Raw genomic sequence first — 23,870 nt, forward strand, 5'->3', positions numbered from 1 at the left:
GGCTGAGGGACCGGGTAGGCAGGGAGCAGGGCTGAGGGACCGGGTAGGCAGGGGGCAGGGCTGAGGGACCAGGTAGGCAGGGGGAGGGCTGAGGGACCGGGTAGGCAGGGAGCAGGGCACGTGGGCAGGGGGCAGGGGAGAGGTTTAGCAAACTGGCTGACCCCTTCGCACCTCCAGATTCTTGTACAGCTGCACTTTGTCCCCAACCACGGCCACATACAGTTTATTCTTGAAACCACGTAGTTCCAGGCTCCCAGCACGGTCAGGCAGCTCTGAGCCTCGAATACCCAAAGGGTAAATGCTGGACTGCCGGGCCCGGGCAGCCTGCTCGGCCACTGCCTGCTGCAGCGCCTGCATCCACTCCTTCCGCTCCGCTGCAGGCGCAGGGGAAAGAGTCTGAGCTCAGCCTGGCAGCCCTCCAGGCTCCTCAGACAACACCTCCGCCAGCAAGACCCCAGACTGGCCCGCCTCTCACTATCTCTGAGTTCTCCGACCTGGACAAGCCACTTGGCCTACCTGAGCCAATTCCCCTGTAAGTGGAAATACGTGGTTCTGAGGACTCAGTGGGTATCTCAAGCACAGAGCCAGTCCGACAGCGCCCCCTACTCTCTCCTACCTCGTGGAGGATCGACTCCTCTCTGGGTTTGATGTGGGGGGAGCAGAGGTGCTCTGGTTCTCCCCCACCGCACTTATCGGGCCACACTGCCAGTCTTCTCCCTGCCCCAGTCCTCACCATCGCTCTCTGCCCGGAAGGCAAAGGTCCGGTTGTTCGTGATCACTTCAAACTTCTGGTCCCCGATGGCGGCCACGCGGGAGATGCAGGCCACAGAGATAAAGCGCTTAGAGTAGGCGTCCTGAGGAAGAGAAGGAAGCCGTACTGTGGGGGGTGGGGCACCCAGAGGCCCAGCCCTTCCTTGGCTCCCTCAACCTCAGCTGAAGCCAAGGCTAACTGCAGCTCCGTCTCCCACAGGTGGTCAGGGACGGCCCCTACACTGACACTGACCACAGCCCACAGCTGGCCGACGGGCCAGAAGGCACGGTTCACGGAGTCAGACTGGAGCTCTGGTGAGGACTCGTCTGGGGAGGGACTCCACCTGCGTCCAGTGTCAAGGATTGGTCTAGGGCCAGGATGGAGCAGGGGTCCTGTCAGGGCCAACACAGGCCTCACCTTGTTACTGTCAAAGTATCGCAGGTGATCGGCATCCAGTCTCACCCATCGCTTCTGATAGATATAAGATCTGGAGAAGTACAGACAGAGGGACAACAGAGCAAAGGATTAGAGGAGAGGCTCTAAGGTGACCCCAACCCCCTACGGCAGCCACATACAAAGTTAGCAATAGCCAGATTCAAGGGAGGAAGGAATCTAAATGGTCACTGAGAAGATGGACTTTCCCTACAGCAAGAATGATTAAAGGCAGACTCAGAGTAGGACTTCCCAATTAAGGGTAATAAAACATAGGTCTGGTGGGGATGATCGACTGTTACAGTCTGCCTGGAGAGAGACCTGTTCAAATAACCTTAGCCCCTCTGGTGTTCAGATCTGGTATACCAGGATCCTAGAGCGCTCCCATCTCCATGCAGAGAATCAGCAGGACCTAACAGGTCTCACTTACCCCTGCGGTGGGTTCTTATCCAGCCAGCCGGCCTTGATGACCGGTGTGACGGGGGTGGAGCCCCCAGGGAGCCCGTCCATGGGGTGTGGTGGGAGCTCGGGGATCAGGAGGCTGCTGGGCAGGGATGAGCTCAGGCTGCTGGTGTGCCATCCACCACTGGGGAAAGAGGAGAGGAAATGAGGGAGCCCAGGAGGGGGCTCCCTGGGGGAGGGGCCGAAGAGGTGGCATGGCCGGGCCGGGCTGGGGAAAGGAGGGTGGCTGGGTGGGACAACCACTGGGGAAGAGTGGACACCTACTTGGGGATGCCCTCGTAGGCGTGGTCATCCTCATCTTCATCTCCTTGGTCGTCGTCCCCAGACAGTTCCTCCCCCTCGCTCAGCAGACTGGCCACACGCACAGCCCGTGGGACGTGGCTCACTGGGAGCTCCTCCTGGCATCGCCCCCCCAGACCCACTCAGCATCATGCTTCCCTTGAGTCCCAGATCACACCCACCCAGAGACGCCCCACGGTCCACTCCATCCAGGACCCACACAACTCAGCACTTTCCCTGCTGTTTCCACACCCTCCCCCTGCCGGCAGACTGCACAGGGACCCAGAGAGACAGCATCAAAGACGAAGATGAAGGGATAGTGAAAAATACTCAGGGATGGAGAGTGAAGACACCCGTGGGGCCCAGGAACACAGAAAGGGAAAGAGACAGAGGGAGACTCTCCAAGGGAGAAGTACTCAAAACCCCAGGGGAGAGAGGAGGCCACACACAGCCGTCCAGATGTGGCTGGAGACTGGAGCTGGGGCCACAAGCAGGTGCCCGCAGACCGCTGGCCCAGAGCTCAGGTGCTATGCTCCATCCCCAAGGCCTGCATGGCTAGGCGACAGGGGGGAGGGAAGCTCTCCCGGGAACTGACGGCTTTCTCTGGTGGTCCCCAGGGTCTGCAAGGCAGCTGGGCAGCCCACCCTCCGCTCTGACCGACAGCCCAAACCCTAATCATCATTGGCCCCACCTTCTTGGTCATCAGGCCGGCTGGGGCCCCTGGCCCCTCCTCTGGAACCTCATCGTAGTCAGAGTCATCTGAGGAGAGAGGGGGTGGGGAGGGGGTAGACTCAGAAGCAAGGAACCTAGCCTCCCCTCCTGGGCACCCTGGCCTGGCTTCACATGAGCCACCCTCAGTCTAAAAGAGACCCCCACTCCAGCCTGGCTTCCAAAAATAGGCACAAGGGACAGGAGATGCTATTAATACTCTCAGGGCTTCATAGGACAGTACTAGGGGGTGGCCAAAGGAGAAGCCAGACCACCACAAGAGGTCTGAATAGGCGGCAAGTTTGGGGGTCAGAGGCAGAGGCTGTCCAGAAAGGCTAAAAAAGTAATGAGAATCAAGAATCAAGAAAAATGGACAATCCCAGGAAAAGCAAACCATCGACAACCACGGGAAACATTCCTAGACTTTAAACCATGAGCGACTCAGAAAGTTTGCCACATGCACTTAACAGTCCGCAGGTCAGATAGGTGGGTGCTGTCTCCACCTCGAGGATGAAGAGAATGATGCTCACCTGTCCGGGGCCACACTGTGTTGGTGGCAGAACCCACCAGAAAGTTCGATCCTTGCATCCTTGCAGACTCTTGAGGGGCCCTGATTCCAGGCTACGCACTGGGAACCCCATGCCCGGCTACGGCACTCACCGAACTCTGGGAGCAGGCGAACAGGCTTTGGGGGGATCTCCGGGGGGCTGGGAGGTGGAGACGGGGACTGTGGAGGCACCCGGGGGAAGGTGGCGGGGGGCTCCTCAGGCTCTGGCTGGGGAGGGGATGACAGCGGTGGTGACAGTAGCTCCTCTTCCTTGGAGGGAAGGCTGGGAAGAGACCAAGGGCACCAGGGGGTTAGCTCCAGGCAGCTGAGTCACTGGGCTGGCTCACTATGTGACAGAGCCAGGACTCAAACCCACTGAGCCCCCAGCTCACCTGAGCTGCAGCAAAGCTCATTCTTTCCATAAACTCAGACAGGAGCCCGCCACCCCTCACCTCACTCCCCTGCCCGCAAACCTCCAAGCTCCTCAAAGGAAGCAGGCCCCTTCTTTGGCCATGAGCTGGCCCTGCGTTTCTCTGACAGGGTCACCTGTCCCCAATGCTCTAGCTTTCAGCCACATGTACCCATAGGGTCTCCAATCTAGAAGAGGGATGCCAGCCAGAAGGGGCTGGAGGTGGTCCGCATCCTAGCCTGGGGGAGTTAGGGAAGACTGGAGCAGGTGATGTTTGACCTGACCTTTTAAGGATAAGAAGGCATTTGTTGGCGAGTGGATGGGTCAGGATCAAAACGGGCATCCAGGCCAAGGGCACAGATCAGAGCCTTAAAAACCAAGTCCTAAGGCCCTGATCTGTGGGTTCCTGGCTCAAGACCACCTTCTCTCTTGCCCCAGACGAGGATGTTCACCACCCCCTGGGTGCCCTCAGACCCCTCACACTCACCTGATCCCACCATACTTGTCTATTTTTTTAAATTCCAGTACAATTACCATACAGTGTTATAGTGGTTTCAGGTATACAGTATGATGATTTCTACACATTTCTCAGTGCTCATTAGGATAAGTGTACTCCGGATCCCCTTCACCTGTCCCACCCATCCTCCCATTCCTCTCCCCTCTGGTAACCACCGATTTGCTCTCCGAATTTAAGCGCTGTTTTTTTGTCTCTTTTTTGGTTATTTGTTTTGTTTCTTAAATTCCACATATGAATGAAATCCTACGGCATTTGTCTTTCTCTGACCGACCTATTTCACTCAGCATCATAGCCTCTAGGTCCATCGTGTTGTTGCACATGGCATGATCTTCTTTTTTATGGCTGAGTAATATTTTATCTATATCTATATCTGTATCTATATCTATATCTATATCTATATCTATATCTATATCTATATCTATATCTATATCTATATCTATATATGTATCTTCCACATCTTCTTTATCCACTCGTCTATCGAGGGACACTTAGGCTGCTTCCATATCTTGGCTAGTGTAAACAAGTCCACAGTAAACACAGGGGTGCATACACTTTTTTGAATTAGTGTTTTCATTTCCTTTGGGTAAATACCCCGCAGTGGAATTACTGGATCGTAGGGCAGTTCTATTTTTATTTTTTTGAGGAACCTTCATTCTATTTTCCACAGTGGCTGCAACAATTTGCATTCTCATCAATAGCGCACGAGGGTTTCTTCTGCTACACATCCTTGCTAAGGCTTTTTGCCTGTCACACTCCTCTTGCACACGGGCCCCTCATCTCTATCACCTTCCCCACCCACTCCCCTGAAACCCTTCCCCAACTCCAAGGCCAGGTTCAGGGCCTCCTGGGCTCCCACAGCCACAGTGCTCTGTGTATCTGTTCTCACACAGATCACACTGCTCCTTACAGCCTGGGGGTCTCCTGGCTTGGGCATTGGACATGAGTTTGAACCCTGCCTCAGTCTCGGTTCCTGTGTGTCCAAGGGAAAGCACTGAGCCTCTCTGAGACTCAGTTTCCTCTTCTGTAGAGCAGGGACTACATCACCGGTCTGGCGGGGTGTTGGGAGAATTAACCAAGACAAGGCATGCTGTGAGCCCACACAGCTGGAACAAGTCACCGAAGCCCCAGAAACCTGGCCCCGCCCACCGTCTCAGCCAGCGTCAGGCAGGGGCCAAGGAGGAACACCAGAGTGGGCGAGCAACTTGTCTCACTGGTTATTTTCAGCCTGGTTATTGCCCCAACGTTCCTGGCAGTGACTGGCAGAGTGTGTCTACCGCAAACGCAAGCGAGGGCTGGGACACGATCGTGATGCCAGACCTTTGTTTCTGCTGGTGCCTCCTCCAGGAACCCCTTCTTCCTGGGCTCTGACTAGAGAACATCCTCTTGTCCTTTAACTCCAAACTTAAGCTCTGCTTCTCTGAAAGTCTTTCCTGACCCTCTTTCACACTCCCCCAGACCCTGCCCATCTTCCCCTCTGTTACAAGCTTTCAACAAGTTATTCCAAACAACATTTTTTAAAGTAGCCCCGTGCTTTGTGCCAGGCACCCTGCCAGCATCTAAGCCGAGACCTGACCCCTGACTCCACCGGAGAACCACACTCCTATCATCCTGTGCTCTCATCGCCTCCTCTCCGTGTAAGAATCTGACCTGCAGTTCGCTTTCTCACGCTGCGGCCCTAGAAACCTGCTGCACGTGGTATGACAGCCACGCTCCTTGGACAAAGTGGCCTGAGGCGCTGTACCTAGACTAGAAACTGCAGGTGCGCTCTCCGCCTGGGGGAGAAGCCGGAGCTTCGGGCTTCCCTGAGGGTGCCAGCTTGTAACTGGCCACATCCCTTGTAGGAACCTGAAACCACACCTGTGCAGTCATTAGAGGACATACTGGCCCCTTGAGTCAAGATGTTTCAAAGCCAGGGTGGCTCGCACGTCTGTCGGTCGTGAGTCTCAGTCCCCTACCCCTGAGCAGTCTCCTAGGGGGCCGCGGAGAATGGCTCCCAGACAGCTGTGTGAATGGTGGCACTGAATACGACTCTGGTGGCCGGCCCTTCCCTCCCTAAATGCTTCTCGGGGGATCGGACGCCAAGGGGGCCTATGGTACTCTCGAGAGCCGGAGCTAAGAAGACCCCCTGGTGGGCACTGCATCAGCTGTCTCCCCTCTTTGACCCGGAGTCTCTTTAGGCAGGAGCAGTTTCAGGCTTGATTCCTTACCCCACAGCCCAGCACAGGAAGTGGCTGAGTCAGCAACAGAAGCATGCTGGGTGAGCGGGTGAGCAGCCAGACAGACGGGTGGGTGGATGACAGAACAAGTGAGTGGCCGAATGGATGGGCAAGTGGTGGACAGACGGGTAGGTGGATAGGCTGGCCATCACGGTGGAGAGAAAAGCGAATGAAAGGGTGAAGGAAGAGCTAGAGACTGAGTAAGTACCCACAGGTCCAAGGGTGTGACCCCAGCTGGTCAGCTGCAATGTCCTTGGGGACCTCCTGACAGGCAAAGCAGTCCATCACACACGGTCTCCCAGACCCCAAGCAGAAGGGGCCCGTGGGGGCCTGGCCTGTGATCGGCTGAGAGTGGAACTCCAGGCTGTGAGGCCAGTGCCAGTCAGACTGACCCAGAGGAAATGGGGACAGGCTCTGCCCCTCCAATGCCAAGCAGTGCCGAGTGCTCCCCTGATCTCCCCCAGGACTGAGGGCCAACGCTGTGGGGAAGATCGTGGCCACAGAGCATCCTCAGAGCCGAAGAAGCAACTGCCCTCCCACTCCTGGACCCCGGCTGCCCCCCATCACTGTCCTGTCTGCAAGGGATCTGCCCACCTGAGGCCTGTCTCCCCAGCCTGTGGGTTCCCTGAGGCAGGTGCCACACCCACCTTCTTCGCTATTGCATGCCAAGCACGCAGCAGGGACGAACAAATGAATGAAGACATGGATTAACTAATTCTTATTAGGATTCTGTGTGTGTATATATTCCCAGTTGTCTTCTAAGTACTTTACATGGATTCATTCATTTACTCCTCACAAGGGCTCTATAAGGTATGGCTTACTGTTATCCCCACTTTACGGATGAGGAAACTGAGGCACAGAGACACAAAGTAATTCGTCCTGGATCCCACAGCTGGGATTTGCACCCTGGCACCACAGCCTGCAGACTCAACCACAGGGTCGAATGAGACTGCAGCCAGATCTGGGAGCTTCTCTGAGGCCTGCCTTCTTACACTAGCCACCCAGCTCAGGATATAGGCCGCTCTGGACTTGCTATCCAAGAGGGAACGCGATCACAGCTCTGATGGCAATTGTGACCATGGCAAGAAGGAAGAGGGGAACAGTGCAAACGGCTCCTCTTCCAGCACAGTCTTTGCAGGCAAATGGCTATGTGCCAAGCGAGCGGAAGTAAGGGGACCCCCCCATGGACCTCCAGGCCTCTTTCTAGCCCCCTCTTCCAGGAACCTTCCTGGCTGACCCCCGCCTGCCTACCACAGGGGACAGGGCCATGCTGAGTCACAGCCAGGCCAGGAAAGGAGAAGTGGTATCCGGAAGGCACAGTATAGTGGGAAAACCCCAGAGGAAGGGACAGTGTCCGCAGAGTGCCCCCACCCCAGCTGGGGTCCTGGCTACTCAGTGCCTGCAACCCTAAGAGCCACCTCGGCTCCAATCTGTACCCGAGGCCCAGCTGGGATGTTTCCTACCGGCCTCTGGACCCATTAGGCCAGAAGACTGGCCCCAATCCTGAGCCCCAAGCATGAGCACGTGCTCAGTGGCCTCCCCCTCCAGCTCTTGGCTTACACTGCTTGCTTCCTCCTCACCACCCTCTCCTTCTCATCTCAGCCCATGGAAAGCCCACGAGTAAAGAACACAGCTCAGTGGGCCTGCCCTCAATGGGCCTCCACCCGCCCCTGGCTCCCCTGCTCCTTCAGCCCCTTTCTCCTCTATCCAAGTGACATGTGGACACATCTGCTCCCCCCACTATGTCCAAGTCAAGACCGAGCCACTCCTGGACAGGGGCAGAGGCTGGTTCACCTCAGCATGGGACCTCAGCCTGAGAAGGTTCGTTTAATGGAATCGGGGCGAAAACACACACCCGACCTTCAACGTGGGGGCGGGGGGACATGTGAGGGTCCCAAGTCAGAACGGGTAAGAAGAGGGTGACCATATAATTAATCGTAGGAAACAAAAATCATATAAACCAGAATATTTCTGACAGTTTAAAGAGGCACTATTAGTAACTATGTCAGAGAACGGTTATAAACAGGGCCCCGTCCTGGGCAAAATGAGATGTGTGGTCGGTCTCGCTAAGAGACGAGCTGGAGGCGGAGCTGGCTCAACCCACTCAAATCCCGGCCTGACTCTACGTCAGTTTTTGACCTCACAAAGCAGGTCACTTTACCTCTGAGCCTTAGTTTCCTCTCTGACCTGCTTCCAGGCTTATTGACAAGTCAGCAAGGAAAGCCATCCCCACAGGTCATCAGCACAATTCTTCCACCCTGGCTGCGATGGAAGAGGGTTGGCCGAGAAGCTTCTTCGTGGCCTCCACCCCTACGGCGGCCCCGGGCTCTCCCTTCCTATCTTTCAGTCTATATCAATCTCTGGCCAAAGGAACCAGGCTTCACCATAAGGACAGATGGGCCAGCAGAGTGGGGCAGTCTGACTATCTCAGGCTGGCCTTGAACTCATCCCCTACTCACATTCCAGCCATGCCTGTCTGAGCCGTATCCCATAAGTGCATACTTGCAGGCGTTTGCGTATGTGGCTCCTTCCACCTGGAACAGCCCTCCCTGTCCACAGTACAGCCTCCCCCTCCACTCTGTGCCTCCTCTCGGGCTCCAGGCTGGGCTGGGGCCTCCCTGGGGCTCCTCCAGCCTCCATGCTTCTGATCACTCAGTAGAGTTGTGTCTATCAATGTTTGCTTCACTGAACTGACCTCAGAGGACCAAGGACCCAGGCCTACATGCTGTCTTGGATTCAGGGCCTTCCCCCTGAAGTGTCACACAGGCCTTGGAAGGACCCAGGCGAATCTCAATCCCTGGGCTCTCACTGGCAGGGCCGAGAGGTGGGATGAGGCCCAGTGATCTGCCCACATCTGTCTCCTACCCTGACCTCCCCTTCCCACAGGGGCAAACCTTCCCAGCTGTCCACTTCCTCATTTGGGCCCTGGCTACACAGGGCTCAGGCCTCAGTCCTGTGCTTCTTGTTTCCTCCGTGGCTGCCCCTGTCCTTCCTTCTCCATCATGAGACCCAAGAGTCAACCCCTCCAGCACTCCCCTGCTCTCTTCTGTTAGTTCTATCCAAGTCACAGCCTAGAAAGCCCTTCCTGGGCTTCCCCTTGCTTAGACGTAGACCACAGCATGCCCCTCAGCCTCCGCGCATGCTGTGAGCCCCCTCAGGCCCATCCCTCTCCATGCCATGACATCACCCAACACAGAGGGGGCTTCGGAGAGTACGTGTTGTGACTGAATGACCAGCACCCCACTCGCATCCTGCGCGTTGGAGAAGGGCAGCAGCTCCCCCACCCCTCCACAGAACAGTGGATTAACCTGGCATCCACCCGCACAACCAAGGCTCATTCAGCTCTTAGCACTTCTCCCTGGAACGACAGCTGCCACTTACTAAGTACCCACTATGTGCTAAGCAGTCTTCTGGGAGGCTTTTTCATTTAACCCCCGCAAGTTCTAGATCATCGGCTCCATTGTACTCAGGACATGCCTCCAGGGAAGTCCACTCAGCTGCTCCTTCGTCTAAGCTCACACAGCCTGTTGGGCCCTTCGTGGCATGTAGGCACCAGGCCTACACTGAGCTTTCCCACAGGCAAGCCGTGCTGTTGTGGGCAGGAGGAGGCAGAGGCCCAGCTCGCCCACGGCAGCTCTTCATGCTTCCCGGGTCTGGCCCTGTGCTGGTTCCCGAGGGTTACGGGGCAAGGAAGTTCATCCCTGAGGGAGCCCATGGCCGCATGGACCCTGACCCCCACATCCTGAGTGCCCAGCTGTCCTGGCAGGAGGAGAAGGGGCAGGCAGGTGTCTACTGAGCCCTGTGGAAAGATGAGCCAAGGGCACAGGGCAGGGCTGGATGCACAGACAGGACCTAGTGACCCAAGCACAGGGTTGTGGAGTTCATGAGGGGCCCACAGCAACTGTGGGGAGGGATGGCCAGCCCAGCCCCCCCAACATCATAGGCACCCACTCCTCTACTGCCTTGGGGAAGTGGGGGAGGAACCACACCAAGTAAGTGCCAGCCCTCAGTAGGTCTCAGCCCTCAGTAGTTCTCCCTATTATCCTGGACTCAGTGGGAGGGCAAAGGGGTTCGGGTAGGAGCTGCCCAGAGCCACAACACCCTTGAACTGGACACTGAGAGAAGCCAGAACTGAGATCAGCACCAGGTCCCGGAAGGGCAGACACCCACAGAGGCCGCAGAGGCAGTCTCTCGCCACCCTGGGCTCCCAGTGGGCCCAGTGGACAGGCTAATGGCAAGATGGGGGCCTGAAAAGTCCAGGGCAGAGGGAAGGAAAAGAGAAGGGAGAAAAGGAAAGGGCAAGAGAAAAACAGAAGATGTGGAGAAAGTGAAAGAAGAGAGAAAATTCTGAGAGCAAAAAAGTGAGGGGTGGAGGGAGTACCACAGCAAACCCTGCCCAGAGGGGACAAGCTGACCCTCAGAAGGTGCCTCCCTCCCCACCCTCCGCTGACAGCCCAGCCCAAAGCTGCCCCTCGCTCACCCTCAGACGTCCACCAGGTCCTGGGCCGGAGGACTCCCACAGCTCTGCTCGACAGTGCTGTTTGCCTGACCAGGCAGCCTGTCTGAGCAGGGCTGGTCTGGCAGACAGCCAGGCCCCTGTTCCCTGGGTGTGTCTGAGGCCGTGTCGGGGTTCAGGTACCGCTCTGCGTGGCTGTGATCACTTGTCTGAGTGTGTGTTTCTGTGTAAAACTGGATCTGTCCAGGAGTGAGTGAGTGTGAGAGTGTGTGTGTGTGTGTGTGTGTGTGTGTGTACATCAGCTCTGGCTCCCCTGGCTTCCTGCTCTCCTCCTCCCCCACCCCCTGCCGCCCTGGCCAATACACACACTTCCTGAAAACAACAAGCCACCCCAGTGCTGCCTAGCAGGGCCTTACAGCGTAGATACTCAGGAAGCCCTGGCCTTGGCTGGCCCCTCTCCACCCCCGCAAGGAGGCCCAGAGAGGCTGGGGAAGAGGCTCTTTGAAGGGAGCAAGTTCTGCCCCAGCAACAAGTGATCAGCCTTCAGGAAGACCCGGGATTGGCCAGGCTGCAGAGCAGTCAGGGGCACAGGTGGGAGGCCTTGCAGCGTGATCCCAGCTGGCAGCTGCCCACCTTGGGCAAATACTCCCTCTTTGGAGGTATCTCCAGGCATCTAGGCAGGTATCAGAGGTGGAAACTGAGGCCCAGAGCAATCTGAGAGGGGCTCTGTGGAGTGACCTTGGAACCCTAGATCAGAAAAGACCCCTCTCCCACTTGGGGAAGCAGGCTCAGAGGGCTCACATCTATTACACTTGGAGCTGAATAGACCGGGCCCCAGCCCAGGAGGCAGGGTCTGAACATTGGCTTCCACTCTGCTGGGCTGTAGGACTCTGGGCAAGTTTCTCAGCATGTCTGGATTCATCAACAAGTTTCCTATCACAGGCTTAAATAATGGTGGGGGTGTAGACCCTTGGAGAGGTGGAGTGGAGTCCTTCCAAGCCAGGCAGCATGTGAGCCTGGTTCTGAGAGTCCTGACCCGGTTGGGGCAGGGAGGTGGCAAACCTGTCCCTGCTCATTTCCTGCCTGCCTCCTCGAAGGCCTCTGCCTTCCTAAGACATCTGGGGTGATACAGGTTGCCTGGTGGGAAGGGATGTGGGGTGGTGAGCTTGGGGCCCTTTGACCCTATCGTCTAATGTCCAGTGTGTGCTGAGGGTGCTCTGGGGGTGCTGAGCCCACGTAGTGGCACACGTGTCAGCGCTGGGCAGTGCAGAAACTCGGGCAGTCTTCATCTATTCGCGCACACAACGAATACTTTTGGAGGGCCCACTGGGCACCTGGCTCTGTTGCAGGTATTGGGGGTTCAGCAGTAAACAGAACCCCCAAGAATCCTGGCTCTCACGGAGCCGACACTAGTGGGCTTGGCAGCACGTGGACACACACTGGCTCACACCCAGCCATGTACAAATAATACACAAGCCCATTCACCACCCACAGCACAATGGCCTCACAAATGGACTCACGCTACTGGAGGTCCCACCGCGCCAGTACACACGGGCACACGCAGGTGTGCACGCAAGCCCTGATGAACTCACACGCGCACACACCAAGCAAGTAACCACGGAAACCGCGTAAATCCCCACTCACATGGACATATGAGGACCACATATGGCCTCCCTGAAAACCCATGCAGAAACGTAGATACGCAGACACACTACTATTGTGACGGCTTGCACAAACACGCGCACCCACGGGTGCACGCCTACACACTGGCTAGGCATGCCCTCCCACGCAGCCACTGTCCCAAGAGTACACACATGCACACGCAGCAGATAATCCCAAATTCCACTGGGGACGCTGGTGATGGGCCAGAGCCAGGCAGAAGCGCTCACTTGGTCACCCCAGGAACTGGTGTAAGAGGTCCGCAGATTGAGAGAGTGAGACCCCTGTCACTCAAGGGTGCAAGCAAGGACCCAAAGGCCATATCAGGAAGAAGGGACTCCTACAAAGGGGACAGGAGCAGGCCAGGTTGAACAGCCTTCTGCCATACACCAAGGAGCCTGGGGTCCTGAGGAAGCGGCTGTGGGAGAGAGCCATCCCGGTCCCCTCCCTGCCCGGCCTCCAGCTGTTACACATACATGAAGCTCCATCTGCAGGGAGCTCTTCTGCCACTGGGCTGTAAGGGTTTTGTGCACCCTGGAAGTCAGGGTGCTGGGACCTGCAGCTGTCCGCCATTCCAAATGTCAAAGACCCCTGGACAAGGAAGCCAGGCTTGGCAGCTCACCTCCCATCATGCTCTGCCCTAAGAAATAGCCCCATGCGGTAAAGCATAATTGTCTACAAATTCTCTCAGCATGGGATGAATTTGGGGTCCTCTACAAGGGGGGCCAGACTCCTGAGCGTGGAAGCCTGGCCTCCCCCACAGGTCGGCTAAGTGACTAAGTTCACACTGACGCTCTGAGGGTGGGAGCTGGTATTCTGGAGCATAGACAGGACCCTTGCTCTACCCAACAAGCCTCCTGAACAGAGATGTTGGTACCAGGAAGGCCAAGGAGGGCACCCGAAAGAGAAACAGGCCCAGAGGGGGAACTGCCCATCAGGCACACAGCTGGCTGGGCCTGTCCCAGGTATTCCGCCTCGGAAACAGGAATCCAGGCCTCCACTCCCTCAATGACATTTGCCTCCTCAGCCTCTGTGAGCTGCCTGTCCTTGTTCACCTACTCCCATCCCTAGAGACAGATGGACAAACAGACACAGATACACACAGACACAGAGAGACACATACATATGCTCTTTCTCTCCCTCAGCTCCTCCCCATGATGAGAGAATGAAAGGAAATAGAAATGGATGCGGCACCTGGTGGCTCAGTCATTAAGCTTCTGCCTCCGGCTCAAGGTCATGATCCCGGGGTCCTGGGATGGGGTCCTAGGATCAAGCCCCATGTTGGGCTCCCTGCTCAGCGGGGAGCCTGTTTTTACCTTTCCCTCTGCCCCCAACCCTGACCCCAACACCGCTCGTATCCCGTCCCGGTTCACACCCCACTCCTGCTCATGCCCCCTCCTCACACTCTCTCACGCATGCATGCTCTCTCTCTCAAATAAATAAATAAAATCTTTAAAAATAAAATAAAATAAAGAAGAACGGGCTCATGCATGTACGAGAGTGGCCACTAGAGGGCACAAGGGCTCCAGGAAACTCTAATCTAAACCAAGAGCCAGGCTCCTAGGGGTTATAGTACCATCCCCCGCTGCGTGAACCCAGGAAAGGCAAAAACCCTTTTCGTGCTTCCAGCAATTAAACCTCAAAACAGCACAGCCCTGGCTTGGCCTTCAGGCCCCTTACTACTAACGCCCCTCTCCGGGCAGGGAAAATCTCCCAGACCCTCCGCACAGGGGCTCCCTGAGCATGCACTTGGCATGGATCCAGCTAGCGCTCCTCTCCCTTTTCTGAGCCTCAGTTTCTCTGCCTGCAAACAGGACACAAATCCCCCGGAAGCCTTGAGCAGGAATCAAGCAAGATCGTGTAAGTGAAGCACCCAGCATAGTGCCCAACGATGGGAACCAGGAGACCTCTCTCTACACATCCTTTCCTCCTCCGAAAAGCCTTCCCAGATTAGGCTGACTTGGTCCAAGCACTGCAGTAATCTCCATTACACCCCTGAACACATATTCAGCACCAGCTGGGGATGCTCCCTCTCCATTGGGCACCCCAGCAAATGGCAGGAATGGAGGGCATATGTGAAGCAGGTTAAAATGGACTGCCCACAGAAGTAAGAGGAAACTCAAGGAAACAGGAGTACAGGGAGCCAGGAGAGGAGAAAACAATTCTGGGGGGGACAGTGAGTAGGTTGCGCCCTGAGAAGTGTCCCCAGGATTTGGGGACACGTGGTAGGAGCAGTGTGGAGGGGGAAGACAAGAGACAGTCCCGCTCCCCCAACAGCAAGCCATCATCCTAGACTGTCTCCTCCACATGCTACCTACTGACTCGGAATGTACTCCCATCCCCAGCGTCTCATACCCACCAGGCCCCAGATGGAACTCCAGACTTCCTCCCTGGGTATACTTCTGTGCCTGGACCCCCAGATCAGGGATGGCACCACTATCCACCCAAGATGGAAACATGGATGCTGTGTGGTTCCCTGTGCTCTCTCTGCTTATGCCTAGGCCATCCCCACGGGCCATTCCAGGGGGATCCTCACTCCAATCTGCTGTCACTAGTCACCCAGGCTCCTCCTCCACCAACCTCACCAACCCCCAAAGTCATCTTTTCAGTATCTGGCTTTTATCTGATCATTCCGCTTGAAACCTTCCTGGCTTCCCACCTGGCCTTCACAGAATGTCCCCAGTGCCATCCGCAAGCCTTACCCACACTCACCCAACAGTTTAGCTCCAGTCTGCTCAGAGTGCCCCCGGACAGTGCTTCCCACCTCTGAGCTTTACACAGGCCGTTCCCTCCACTGACGGAACCTTTCTTACCGCACTGCCAAAGGCCACCAATGCCCCCTCCACTTTCTAGGATCCTCTACCCGTGCTCCTCCCACCATGGATGGCATCCACTCACCTCACCAGCAGGCGGGGGGTCCCAGTGCGGGGGGGCACAGGCGGAACACTTAACTCTGCCAAATGCCGCTTGGCAGGCAGTGGGGGCAGCACAGGGTCCGGGGCTGCTGTGGATGGGGCGGAGAAGCAGGCAGGCGGCAGGCAGCTCCTCCGGGGTGGGATGGGGGGGGCAGTGGGCAGCCCCTCCTCCTCTCCAGCCGTGGGCAGTGGTTCCGGTGGGGCAGCAGGCGGGGCGGCAGGTGGGGGCGGCGAGCGGAAGACATGACGCTTCATGGGCACAGGCCGGGGGGTGGGGCGGGGTGCAGGGGTTGGGGGCGTGTGGGCGCGCAGCAAGCCAGCCAGGATGCGGCGGCGGTGACCAGGCAGCAGCATGCCCATGTCCAGCAGGCGGGCATCGCTGAGGCCTTGGCACTCTGTGGCCCACACCAGTCCATGCTGCTCGAAGAGCCCGGCGTACTGCTCCAGGTGCAGCGCCCGCAGCCACTCAGCCACAGACAGCGCGGCATCCCCGGCCTCCGCCATGGTTCCTGCTAGCAGGGGCCAGCCAGCAGGGCCCTGTCCAGACCTGGAATAGACAGATGGGCACAGGTGAGAGGCAAAGCTGCCCTGCCACAGTTCCCTGATTAGCAACCCTCTGTGGCTCTCCCGTGCCATGTGGTCAAGCTCTGTCCTTGAGCTTTCTCCCCTGTCCCAGGCAAGGCCAGATACCACCAGGCCCCTGAACACATCGGCTTTTCTCTCTGTCTGAAACCTGCCACCGCCACCCCTGTGGCCTCCTAGCATCCAGCTCACACCTTCCCTAGGAAGCCCTCTAGGACCTCCAGAGTTGGTACCACCCCTAAGCCCCATCCACAGCCGGGGCCACTGCTGCAAGGCTGACTAATGGCTGTGTCTACTGCCTTCTGCAAGACCCAGGCGAGGGCCCAGTTCCCAGCTGATGGCCAGGCCCGGGGGCTTAGCGAGTATGGGTGGGGCTGAGGGATACCACTGCTAGCACCCCTGCAGGCCCCGTGTACGGGGTGAGCTTCACTCCACCTCCATGCCCCTGGAGGAAGCAGAAGGCTCCAGGAGTTAAGTGAAGCCAGCATCACACAGGGTCCTGGCCCTGTGAATGAGTCACCTCTCCTACCATCAAGGGGGGTAAGGTATAGGAAAGGCCATCCACTCATTTGTTCATTGGAGAGAGCCTCGCACTGGGCGAAAGGGACTCAGGTCCCATCCCTGCATTCCAGAGCTCCTGGCCGGGCAAGAGTCAAGAGACAGATGACACAGAGAGAAGGTGATTAACAAATCAAAACAGAAAAAGTCACCAGATCATCTCCACAGATACCAAAGAAGCAAATGATAAAACACAGTATCCAGCATACTTAACAAACATCTTACTAAAATAGAAACAGATTGAGACTTCCTTAAACTGCAAAACCAGCACCTTGATTTGTGGGAAAACAAGGGAAAATTTTCTATTAAAATCAGGAATGAAACAAGGATATCCATTTCATGATGGTGATTATTATTAATCATGGGATTAAAAATTAAAGAATTCAGCAAGCGAGCTGGATTCAAAACTAATAGAACAGAATCAATATTTTTTTTTTTACTTTTCTTTTCTTTTTTTTTTTTTAAAGATTTTATTTATTTATTTGACAGAGATAGAGACAGCCAACGAGAGAGGGAACACAAGCAGGGGGAGTGGGAGAGGAAGAAGCAGGCTCATAGCGGAGGAGCCCGATGTGGGACTCGATCCCGGTACGCCGGGATCACGCCCTGAGCCGAAGGCAGACGCTTTAACGACTGCGCTACCCAGGCGCCCCCAGAATCAATATTTATAGGCAATAACCAGGTAGAAACCAGGATGAAGAGCCTCATTCACAACAGCATTACAAACCCTAAAACACCAAGAAGAGACGTAGTAAGAATTCTGTGAGATCTATAGGAAGAGGCAAAAAGAAGAGACCTGGACAAATGGAAAGACACGGTATGCTACCGGGGAAGAAGGCATCAGGAAGATCGTAATTCTAAGTTAATTCATAAATATGTACAATCCTATTAAATACACACACAATTCTGGGGAGGGGCGGAAGGGGAGCTAGACAAGTGGATGTGAAAATTCATGTGGAAAAGTAAACAAGCAGGAAGAGCCAGGAAAATTCTAGAAGCAGGGGGTGGGGGAAAAGAAAGGTAAAGAGTGAGAACAAGCCTCACCACATATTAAGACACATAAGCCGTAGTAATTAAAACAGCACGTTAGCAGCACCTGAACAGATGAATCAAACAAAACAAAGTTAAAAAATAGATCCAAATACACATAATAATTTAGTGTCCAATAAAAGTAACATCTCAAACTAGTGGAGAAAAGATGGATTATTAAATTGTTAGGACAGCTGTGGAACAATCTAGAAACAAAGTTAGACTCCCCTACCTCACACCTTACAACAGGATAAATTACAGGCAGAGGAAAGGTTTCATTATAAAAAATAAAACCATGAAAGGATTTAAAATATCATCTCAAAGAGGCAAAAGCCTTTTGGATGATACAAACCCAGGGAGATAAAGAGTAAAATATTCAACTATATTAAAAAATCAAACATTCTCGCATGACAAAAATGCACCAGAAACAAAGCCAAGAGATAAACGACAATCAGAGGGCATCTGCCTCTCATATCCCAGACACAGGACTGATTTTCCTAAAAACTGAAAAGCACCTCGAAATAAGAAACCGGTCAATGACCTAACAGGAAAAGGGGCAAAAAATACACAGAGAGAAATTCACAGAAAGGAAAATATAAATGGTTCTTAAGCATAGGAAACTGAACTTAACCTCCTCACACGAAGTGGTGAGGGGGTGAGGCATTCCCCCGGCCGGCTAGTGGGAGTGTCTCTGGGAAGGGCAATTAAAGCCGCAATAGCTATGATGCAGCCACCCCTGGGCACTTATCCTGCAGTCCTCCAAGGTGACTGGCAACAAAAGATTGGAAATAACCAAAATACCCATCAAACAGGGAACAGTTAACTAAATTATAGTGTAGTCATATAGTAGACTACTGAGCAGCCCTAAAAAAATGGGGAAACTTGGGGTGCCTGGGTGGCTCTGTGGGTTAAGTGTCTAAGTCTTGGTCTAAGCTCAGGTCTTTATCTCAGGGTCATGAGTTCAAGCTTCGAGGTGGGTTCCATGCTGGGTGTGGAGCCTACTTAAAAAAAAAAAAAATGAGGAAACTCTTCTATGTTGATATGGGATGACCTCCCGGATACATTGTTAAGGGGCTAAAGACAGGTGCAGAAGAGTATAGAGAACATTCTGCCTTTCATCTAGAAAAAAACAAACCAGGGAGGATAAACCTGTCTGCAGTGAAAGGTGCAGAACAGTATAGAGAACATTCTGCCTTTCATCTAGAAAAAAACAAACCAGGGAGGATAAACCTGTCTGCAGTGACGGTAAATGCATAAAATATCTCTGAAAAGATACATCAGAAACAAGGTGACCTTGCTTCTAAGGAGGAAAACTGAGGGCTGAGGGGATATGGAAGGGAGCCGACCTAGAGCCAAGCTTCAAGGGGTCTGATGCTGACACGTTTCATTTTTTCCGTCTTTAAGAAAAAGACACCAGAGGGGAGCCTGGGTGCCTCAGTCTGTTAAGTGTCTAACTCTTAATTTTGGCTCAGGTCGTGATCTCGGAGTCGTGAGATGGAGCCCCACGTCGGGCTCTGCACTGGGTGTGGGGTCTGCTTGAGATTCTCTCCCTCCTTCTCCCTCTGCCACTTCCCCACCTCCCTCTTGTAAAAAAAAATAAACGATATCAGAATATCTTTATCATTTTACAATATGCACAAATATCAAATCATGATGTTGTACATCTGAAAATACAATGTTGTATGTCAATCATATCTCAGTTTAAAAAAAAAATTTAATTGGAAAAACAAAGAATATCTTGCTTGTGTACAAATTTCCAAAACCACATGCACGCAGTGCCCAGGCCCCTCCCCGGGCCTTGGAGGGAGTCTGAAGCCCAAGCTCCATCCGCTTGCCTGGAAACCTCTCTCTGGTGGGAGGGAGACTGTTCACTCCACATCTTCATCAATTACCTACATTTTTTTTTTAAGATTTTATTTATTTATTTGACAGAGAGAGACAGCAAGAGAGGGAACACAAGCAAGGGGAGTGGGAGAGGGAGAAGCAGGCTTCACGTGGAGCAGGGAGCCCGATGCGGGGCTCGATCCCAGGACCCTGGGATCATGACCTGAGCTGAAGGCAGACGCTTAACGGCTGAGCCACCCAGGCGCCCCAATTACCTACATTTTGAACTATGTGAGTTCTTTAAAAAGGCTCCTGAGAGGCCCCCAAGGAAGACACAAACAGAAAAACACTGGATGTTCTTGGATAAACCAACTCTCAACATATGAAGACATCGGTTCTTCCTGGGTTAAGCTATAACCAGCACAAAGCATAATCCCCCCAAAATCACCAATAAGCAGATTCTGAAGGTCATATAAAACGATATTAAGGATTTATTGTTAGATGGAAAAATAAGATGCAGAGCAGTGTTTTGTTATGTAAACATCTAGGTTAAATAAAAAATGTACATATACGTCCGTATGTATAGACATACACATAATATGCACGCACACATACGCAGAATACCCCCCCCCCCATGGGTCTACAAGAAACTGCCTGCCTTGGAGGACAAGAACCGGAAGCTGTGAGGACAGGAGGGAGGGTTACCTTTCACTATACCTTTCTGTACCTTAAACTTTCCTATCACTTTCCAAAAAATAAGTACAATCTAAAAGAGAATGTTACTCACAACCCCCACCCCACCGGCTGGTCCCTGCCCTATCCATCCCACCCCTTCAAAGCCCTCCGGAGAGGCTCTTCAGCCTCACCCTCTCCCTGCCTCTCTGCCTATTTTCAAAATGAAAACTGGGACCTCAGGCCTGGCCTCCATGAAGTCTCCCGCATTTCAAAGTTGGGACTTAGCCCACCACACCCAACCCAGCTCCCCGACCCCCACCTCCTGACTCACCCGCTGGGCTGCCCAGGATACCAGGGATCCTTCCAGAGGCAGCGGCTACTCTGAATGGCTCCTCATCTTGGTCCCAGGTGGATGGAACCTGTAAGGACAGGAGCGGAGGAGAAAGTCCATGAGCCACTTTGAGCAGCTGGATGCCAGGAAGAGGAAGAGGAGGAGGAGGAGGAGGAGGAGGAGGAGGAGGAGGGAGGAGGGAAGGGAGGAAGGAAGAAGGGGAAGAGAGAAGGGGAAGGGGGAAGAGAGGGAAGGAAGCAAGAGATGGGGAAGATGGTAGGGGAAGAAGGAAGGGTTCAGGGAGCCTAATGGAAGTTGGGTGGGGCAGTGGAGGTTAGGCCAGAGGGAGGCCTTCCCATGGGAGTGAAGAGGCGGACATGCCCGCCCAGAGGTAATGGTCACACAGGTGGCTAAGAGGTGTCAGGACTGGCCATGCTCTGGCCCTCCCCAGGACCGGTGTGCGCTGTGCAGAGGCAGGCTGTCGTAGGAACTGTCAGGCCTGGACCACCCCCAGGGAGGCCTGCACAGGGGGCAGGTGCAGCTCCCACTATAAGGCAGAGCCTATCCATGAGAGGTGGGGGGACTCAGGGGAGACCCGGGGAAACAGGACACTCTCCACTGAGGCTGGAAGCCGTGGGGTGGGGTGAGGGCAGACGGGGCAGCTGAGGCACGGGTAGGAGGCCCCAGAGGCCCTGCTCCTAAACAGGTGTGGGGGCCAAAGGAGGGTGTTTCCAGGCAGGAGGAGAGAGAACTGGCCATCCCCAAGGGCAGGCCACCAGCAAGCTCAGATGGCCTGGGCTCTGCGTGAGGAGGGTGGGGGGGAGTCAATGGGCACATCGGGGCCACAGCATGCTTCCTGCCACCAGGGCAGGGTGCACCGAAAACTGCGAGGCTGTGCGTGACGGCTTCAGGGCGCACTTGTGCACACTTGAATTTACTAGCTAGGTATTTATCTTAAGTAGACTCTGCAGCTACTTCTTAGGATGGGGCTCAAGTAGGTATACGTTTTAAAAGTATTCTTTAAAAAGATTTTATTTGTTGGGGCGCCTGGGTGGCACAGCGGTTAAGCGTCTGCCTTCAGCTCAGGGTGTGATCCCGGTGTTCTGGGATCGAGTCCCACATCAGGCTCCTCCGCTATGAGCTTGCTTCTCCCACTCCCCCTGCTTGTGTTCCCTCTCTCGCTGGCTGTCTCTATCTCTGTTGAATAAATAAATAAAATCTTTAAAAATAAAAATTAAAAAAATTTAAAAAAAAGATTTTATTTGTTTATTTGAGAGAGAGAGAGCACACAAGCAGGAGGAGGGGCAGAGGGAGAGAGAGAAGCAGACTCCCAGCTGAGCACGGAGCCTGACTTGGGGCTCGATCGCAGGACCCTGGAATCATGACCTGAGCTGCAGGCAGATGCTTAGCCCCCTGAGCCACCCAAGCGCCCCTGAAAAGTATTTTAAAATAAATTTTAGATAATTAGTACTTCAGACAGAATTGGCAAAGAACGGCAGTGCTACTCAAATGACAATTTTTTAAAAATAAAAGCCAACCTAAATAGTCCTTATTATACACCAGCTACCGATGCACTTTCTATTAACTTACTGAATCCTCACAGCAACCCTACGCGGTACAAAGCCCATAGTTCAAGATGAAGACACTGAGGCACAGAGAAGTTAAGTAATTTGCCCAAAGTCACACAGCTAGAAGGGGCAGCTTGAATACAGTCTTAGATCTGCTTTGTCTAATACAGTAACGAACCGTAGCCAAATACGGCCGTGCGCACTGAAGATGTGGCCGCGTGATGGAGTGTGCTGTACAAAGTACCCACTGGGTTTTGAAGATTTAGTACAAAAACAAGAAGATAAAATATCTCTATTGTTTCTATTTATTATGTGATGAAAGTATAATATTTTGGATATTTAGGTTAAATACAATTAATTAAAAATTTTTTAAATTGCACTCGTGGCTCACATTTCATTTGCCCTGGATAGTCTACCTCCAGATTCTTTTTTTTTTTTTTCTTAAGATTTATTTATTTATTTTAGAGAGAGAAAGAGAGAGAGAGAGAGAGAGAGAGAGTATGAGCGGGAGGGACAGAGGGAGAAGGAGAGAATCTCAAGCAGACTCGGTGCTGGGCACGGAGCCTGACACAGGCCCAGTCTCACGACTATGAGATCACGACCTGAGCCAAAACCAAGAGTCGGACGCTCAACAGACTGCCACCCAGGCGCCCCCCAATTCTGGATTCTTAGCCACTCTGCTTCCTGCCTCCCAAAAGTGATCATGAATACTAACTGAGCACCTGGTACAGCTCAGGCCCCGTTCCAAAGACTCAATGGGGATCGCTGATGTCCCCAACCACCCTACTGGAAGGACCAGGGCTGGGAAACAGGAAACCACTTCCAACCCACAGAGGGGGTCAGCCCCCTCCTGGGCCTCCCTCAAGTTCCTATTCCTGCACGAAAGACTTTCGGCCAAGGTCAGACTCAGGGATCCACCCTGACACCCCTCTAGAACAGCCTCATTCAAGGCTCTAGAAGCATAACACAGACCTCAGACCTGGACTGGCTCTCCAGGAAGCTCAGGCTAGAGGGAGTCAGACACCATTTACCAAGTGAAAATAGCCCACAGGGCCTTCGCCAGGCTGAAGGTCAGGGAAGGCTTCCTGGAGGAGGCAGCTCCTTGAAAAAAGAAGTTTGGAGCAGTGCCCTGCTGAGCCATACTGGAGCCTGTGGCAAAGAAGGAATTGGCAATACTGAACCTCTTTATTTAAAATTTTGGTACTTTATCTTAGATTTCTCTCATTAATTTTGATTTTTAAAAAAAATATGGCTTAAAAATATTATCTTGATTACCGAGCTTTTTGCCCACCCCCGCCCCTTACACTCTGTGCCCAGGGCAAGTGGCATACTCACTGTACCCTAATCCTGGCCCTGGTTTGGAGGTTTAAGCCCTCCAGCTGCTGTGACACGTCACTGAGTCTCCACCCCCAGGGAAGCAGGGACCAGGCAGAGGGGAGTGTCATCCTGTTGTGACAGCGTGGCCACAAGCTGGGGGGTTCCCCTCCTCCCCTACCCCAAGGGCCCAGCTCAAGCCTCAACACCCCACCACCTCACCCTCTCCTGGTTTCTTGTGTCTCCCTCCAGCTCCCCTCTGCTATGCCAACTAAGATCCCACCCCAGCTCAAAGCCACAAGTCCAGCCCCTTGTCATTCGACCTGCTCCAGCACTGACATTTACAAATGAAGAAACAACATCCACAGAGAGGAAGTGACTTGACTAACCCAAGCCCCAGCCAGGCTGGGCTGGCCCAGGACTCCCTCCATGTTGCTTTTTGCACCAGGCACTAGCTTAGCGTATGGGACGCCCCCCCCTCGAAAGGTCTGCTGACAATGAGTTAAATGAGCCACATCCCCCCACCTCCAGGTGCTGTTTCCAGGTTGACTTCTCCAGCCAGATCTCCCTCACGGGCCCCCCTGAGCTCCTAAACCTCAGAAGCTGAGCCCTGTAGTAGGACGCTGCTCCTGTCTGTC

The 23,870-nt window shown here is 54.1% G+C and overlaps 1 protein-coding gene across 2 annotated transcripts in view; it reads right to left on the reverse strand.

The window, feature by feature from the left end:
- The window catches only part of ARAP1 (ArfGAP with RhoGAP domain, ankyrin repeat and PH domain 1), a 63,648-nt gene that overhangs the window by 26,097 nt on the left and 13,681 nt on the right, over positions 1-23,870 (reverse strand). Inside the window, exons 2-10 of one of the 2 annotated variants that reach the window (XM_040630814.1) lie at positions 20,351-20,438; positions 15,335-15,898; positions 3,293-3,462; positions 2,616-2,683; positions 1,910-2,043; positions 1,614-1,769; positions 1,169-1,238; positions 734-854; positions 172-374 (exon numbers count right to left, since the gene is read on the reverse strand). In XM_040630814.1, the coding sequence (XP_040486748.1) occupies positions 172-374; positions 734-854; positions 1,169-1,238; positions 1,614-1,769; positions 1,910-2,043; positions 2,616-2,683; positions 3,293-3,462; positions 15,335-15,855 (1,443 nt within the window). In that variant the 5' untranslated portion in view covers positions 15,856-15,898; positions 20,351-20,438. Of the gene's footprint in view, positions 1-171; positions 375-733; positions 855-1,168; positions 1,239-1,613; positions 1,770-1,909; positions 2,044-2,615; positions 2,684-3,292; positions 3,463-15,334; positions 15,899-20,350; positions 20,439-23,870 lie in introns of those variants that run through there. The other variant, XM_040630815.1, reaches the window with a different exon arrangement.

The sequence above is a fragment of the Ursus maritimus genome, unplaced genomic scaffold (genome assembly GCF_017311325.1).
Source record: "Ursus maritimus isolate PB19 unplaced genomic scaffold, ASM1731132v1 scaffold_16, whole genome shotgun sequence".
In the NCBI taxonomy this organism is placed as follows: Eukaryota; Metazoa; Chordata; class Mammalia; order Carnivora; family Ursidae; genus Ursus; species Ursus maritimus.